Source organism: Dreissena polymorpha, chromosome 1 (genome assembly GCF_020536995.1).
Source record: "Dreissena polymorpha isolate Duluth1 chromosome 1, UMN_Dpol_1.0, whole genome shotgun sequence".
Classification (NCBI taxonomy): Eukaryota; Metazoa; Mollusca; class Bivalvia; order Myida; family Dreissenidae; genus Dreissena; species Dreissena polymorpha.
The window spans coordinates 202,523,740-202,527,835 of record NC_068355.1 but is presented as its reverse complement, the minus strand read 5'-3'; the positions used below and the strand labels follow the sequence as shown (position 1 = coordinate 202,527,835).

The 4,096-nt window shown below is 33.9% G+C and overlaps 1 protein-coding gene across 1 annotated transcript in view; it reads right to left on the bottom strand.

Moving 5' to 3' along the window:
- Positions 1 to 3,385, bottom strand: part of LOC127864666 (uncharacterized) — a 3,661-nt gene extending 276 nt beyond the window's left edge. The window contains exons 1-5 of the mRNA XM_052404510.1: positions 3,247 to 3,385; positions 2,043 to 2,322; positions 1,009 to 1,136; positions 769 to 837; positions 1 to 267 (exon numbers count right to left, since the gene is read on the bottom strand). The exon at positions 1 to 267 is cut by the window's left edge and continues 276 nt beyond it. Coding sequence (XP_052260470.1) covers positions 17 to 267; positions 769 to 837; positions 1,009 to 1,136; positions 2,043 to 2,322; positions 3,247 to 3,298 — 780 coding nt within the window. The 5' untranslated portion in view covers positions 3,299 to 3,385 and the 3' untranslated portion in view covers positions 1 to 16. The remainder of the gene's footprint in view (positions 268 to 768; positions 838 to 1,008; positions 1,137 to 2,042; positions 2,323 to 3,246) is intronic.
- Between the last annotated feature and the right edge of the window lie 711 nt (positions 3,386 to 4,096).

Genomic DNA, 4,096 nt, shown 5'->3' with positions numbered 1-4,096 from the left:
AATTCATGGTAACTATTTAAATAAACACTGAAGCGACAATGGACAGCAGAATAGCTCCAACAACTGCAGAGACCTTTGCAGCGCTAGATGGCGTGCAGACTGTAATGACCACCTCGGCAGCTCCAGCGGCGGATGCTGTGCCACCTGAGAGGGTTCCGATAGCGGTAAGGGCAAGCGTGTAGGAGTTAGTGGTCGCCTTATTCAGTGTTTTTCCAGTGGCCACTTTCAGGACACCATTTGCTGCGACGTACTCTAGATCTGCGTTGCCTGAAATACAGCAATTGTTGGAATAAACAGCTTAATGTTAACTTCTTCTTAAGAACACGAAGAAAATGACTGAACGACGCGAAAAACAAAACAATATAAAAAATATGGTGAGCTGAATTTCCTTCGTAAAATATATGTTTGTGTAGTCCATGTTGTGCAACTCTTTTTTATGTTGATTAATAATTTACAGTATATTATTTAAAGTCTTTAATTTAATTAAACTATGCTCTCAAACGAAACCAAACAAACAAACAAAGAAAGAAAGAAATAATAAAATTGCTATTAATAAGATGAAAATACGCGCTTATGTATTAAATTAGCTAATTATGTCATGATTTTCTCTCGACTTTATAAACATGCACACATTCGTTAGAGTAGATAACATTTCTTATTTGGAAGCAAAAACAAATAATGATTATGCTTTTACCAAACAAATGCTGTTTTTCTTAAAGGTGTTTTTGCAATGAAAGAAAATAACATTAAGTATTATATTATACTTACTAACGCCTCCATATGTCACTGTTTCGCCAGTTTGTGCATCAGTTACCGCGAAAGTCCCGATTACGGAACCTAAGAAATTACACAACGGAAAATTGGTTATGAACTAATTTGCAGATAAATTGTAAAAAAAATAAATAAAGTAAAGACGTGGAAACGTCAATGTATATACGAATCTCCAAAAATAAATATGCATAATTATATAAAGATTACTAATTAATAAAAAATACTGGCCGTTCTTACCTGCAGTCAGTCCATCGTTTGCGCAAAGCTCATACTTTGACTTCGAAAACTCCAACATGTTTTTGATGTTCACTGTAACCGTAGCTGTACCTGTTTCACCTGCAGCTGTTTTGCTGGCCTCAACAGCTCTATAACAACATAAAGGTATAGGTAAACAAATGTGTGACATTTACTTGGCATATAGAGGAATTTTACACTACAAAATCCGTATTAAATGCACATTCCTTCGTTTCACGCATATGCTGTACATAGACCGCTAATGATGAAGGTGAAATTGTTCAAAGAAATACAGATAAATATTGACTTTTGTTCAATACCCGGCTCAATTGGGATTCGAAAAGACGCTTATAAATGTGCGTTCTTTAGTTTAAACATATAAATTTCTTTCGTTTGTATCACAAGCCCTTAGCTTATTGAAACGCTCTTGAGTCCATTTCCTGAGTAGATCAAGTACAAGTTATCGAACCGGGACCTCCTGACCTATGGACGGGCACCATATAGAATACGCCACTGCGACATAGTGCTCTTTGACGAGAAGTTTACTGCATTACAGAACCGTAATTGATAGTTTGCATGCGTAAAGTACTCAATATCAATTTCATTCAACATTTTTTAATTATTACTATATATTTCCCGCTCCTTGAAATGTGTCACCGGGACAATTTTCAATATAAAATACCTTTTTAAAAACATATATTTTACTTAGTAATTACAATCACGCAACATATGTGTTCAGTAAAGATTCAATAATAATTGAAACAAATTCCTATTTATGAAAAAAAAACATTACCGTATTTGCCGTTGACATCCCCAATTAAACAGTGATTAACCCAATAGATTGAGCAATTTTAGGGTGTAAATACATATTCGATTCGTCTGTACAATATCCAATAATGGACAGATAAACTGCCTACAACATTAATATATATATATATATATATATATATATATATATAGCTATTACCACTGCTGAGGATGATTATTATTACTAAATTGTCGAATGAATACGAACACTGTAGAAAAGAAAGTCTTACGTGACAACAAACACAAGGGAAGGGCTGGTCTCGAAATCTATTTTTTTTCCGGTTGCCAGCTGGATCGTATTTGACGAAATTACACCAACATCGCCAGCGTTTATAGTAATCGCGTATGTCACAGTTGCGGATGAAGCAGTAGGTGTTGCCGTGAAAACTGCGATATCGCCACCCACTGCAAGTCCTTCGGACAATTCCGTTCTCGTGATAGTGGCTACCTTATTGCCAGCCGGTGCCACAGTATAACCACTTCCTACTGTCCATGCTGTAATCTGTGCATCTGTCGATTTAACAAAATTGTTAAGTTGGATATTAAAATATGTTTTATCAATATTTAAAATAACAGTCCTAGAGTAAAAATTACACATAACATTGTTAGTTTAAATCATGTTATAAATTAGCAGTTTCAGACATGTGACAAAGATTATTTGGCCAATTGGTATTTGAAGTATTAAAAGATGAAGTCAAATTGTATGTTGTTGTTAATTTACCGGATTTAATCGGACACGTACATGTCTTAGTCATTGAGATTTTGTTTGATTTTTGGTTACTTTAAAGTGATTTGTTCACAGTTTGATAAAATGACGATTTTCCAAATATTTGTCATGGATTCAAAATAGAATGTATGCATTATGTTTAAACAAGCAAAATAACGCTCCTGACTAAGGAAAATATTTACAAAAAGTGTGTTTTTACGAATAATCAGTATTCAAAATCGGTTACGTTATACAGCGTTTGCAACGCTTTTCCTCGATAATATGGATAATTCGTTCCAAACTGATATTTTGTTTATGTTTTGCACATTATAATGCAAGCCTGTGTGGCACGGGTGTTCAACGTTAGCTTCAAGAGGCCCCGTGTTCAAATACCGGGGAAGGCAATATTTTTAATCCAACTATTTTCTAGCTTTTATAATACGTTGAGACATTGAAAAACCCTTTAAGATTTGTAGGTGAACATATTTAATGAATTACGACAAAAATACAAAAATCTGTGAACCGAGTACAACCAAGATTCAAATTGTTCATTGTTTTCTATAAAAAATAATGCAGACGAACTAATCGTCTTTTCTACTTTTCTAAATTTTAATTTTGTCCCTAGAAGTATGTACAAAAGGATAAATATGCATTCACATTTGTTTACATTTGTCATCATTAAATATTAAATTAGTGTTCAATCAACAACCAAAACATTATGATCTTACCTGTACATTCAGCGATAAGACAAACAACAGCTACCGCTATGATTCCCTTCATCTTGCCTTTAGTCCTGTCACCTCAACAATTACTTAGTTCTGTTTGAACCGTCAGTATATGAAATGTTATCAGTGAATACCGTCATTGCGTAGACCAATCTATTGAGAGCAATTAAGGAAAGGGGCGTTGAAATGTAATTTATTGCAAGTACTTGATACAATTTACTAAACTGAAGGTGGGGCGTTTGATTGCCAAAGGAGGGGTTTTGACTTCCGAATACGATTTGATTGGATAGTGTGTATATTGAGTCGAGACGTCATTAGCCAACTAATTACTGCAAACAAATCTTATATGATTATTTAATTGACAAATACAAAGCGTGTATTAAACTGTTGATTTACGCAAAAATGGTAAAGCTATTTAACAGTCTGATTAAAAAGAAAGGATTGTAAGCATAGATATAGCAATGTCTGTTCAAAAATTTCAAATCGACAACTTGCAATTTATGTCATAGATGTATGTGTGTTATGTTTAAGCATATATACATGCATTCGTCTACAAATAGTTGTCTATGATATATTTAACCCTACATTTCATCACCAAATAATGTGTCCGTTTAATGCAAATCATATATTCGATATTTGCTGTCGATATTCTTATTAAAGAGATCAGCCAGATCGCAAATTTGGCAAGTGTCGTTTATTGAAATTTATTAGTGGATATAGTGAATGTTTCTGGATAAAGATTAACATGCATACTAATCACAACCACTAAATAACTAATTAAATGCTTACAAGGGCCGGAGAGCTCAGTTGTTAAGGCGCTTGACTTCTAATCAGTGAGCTTACAAAGTGAACT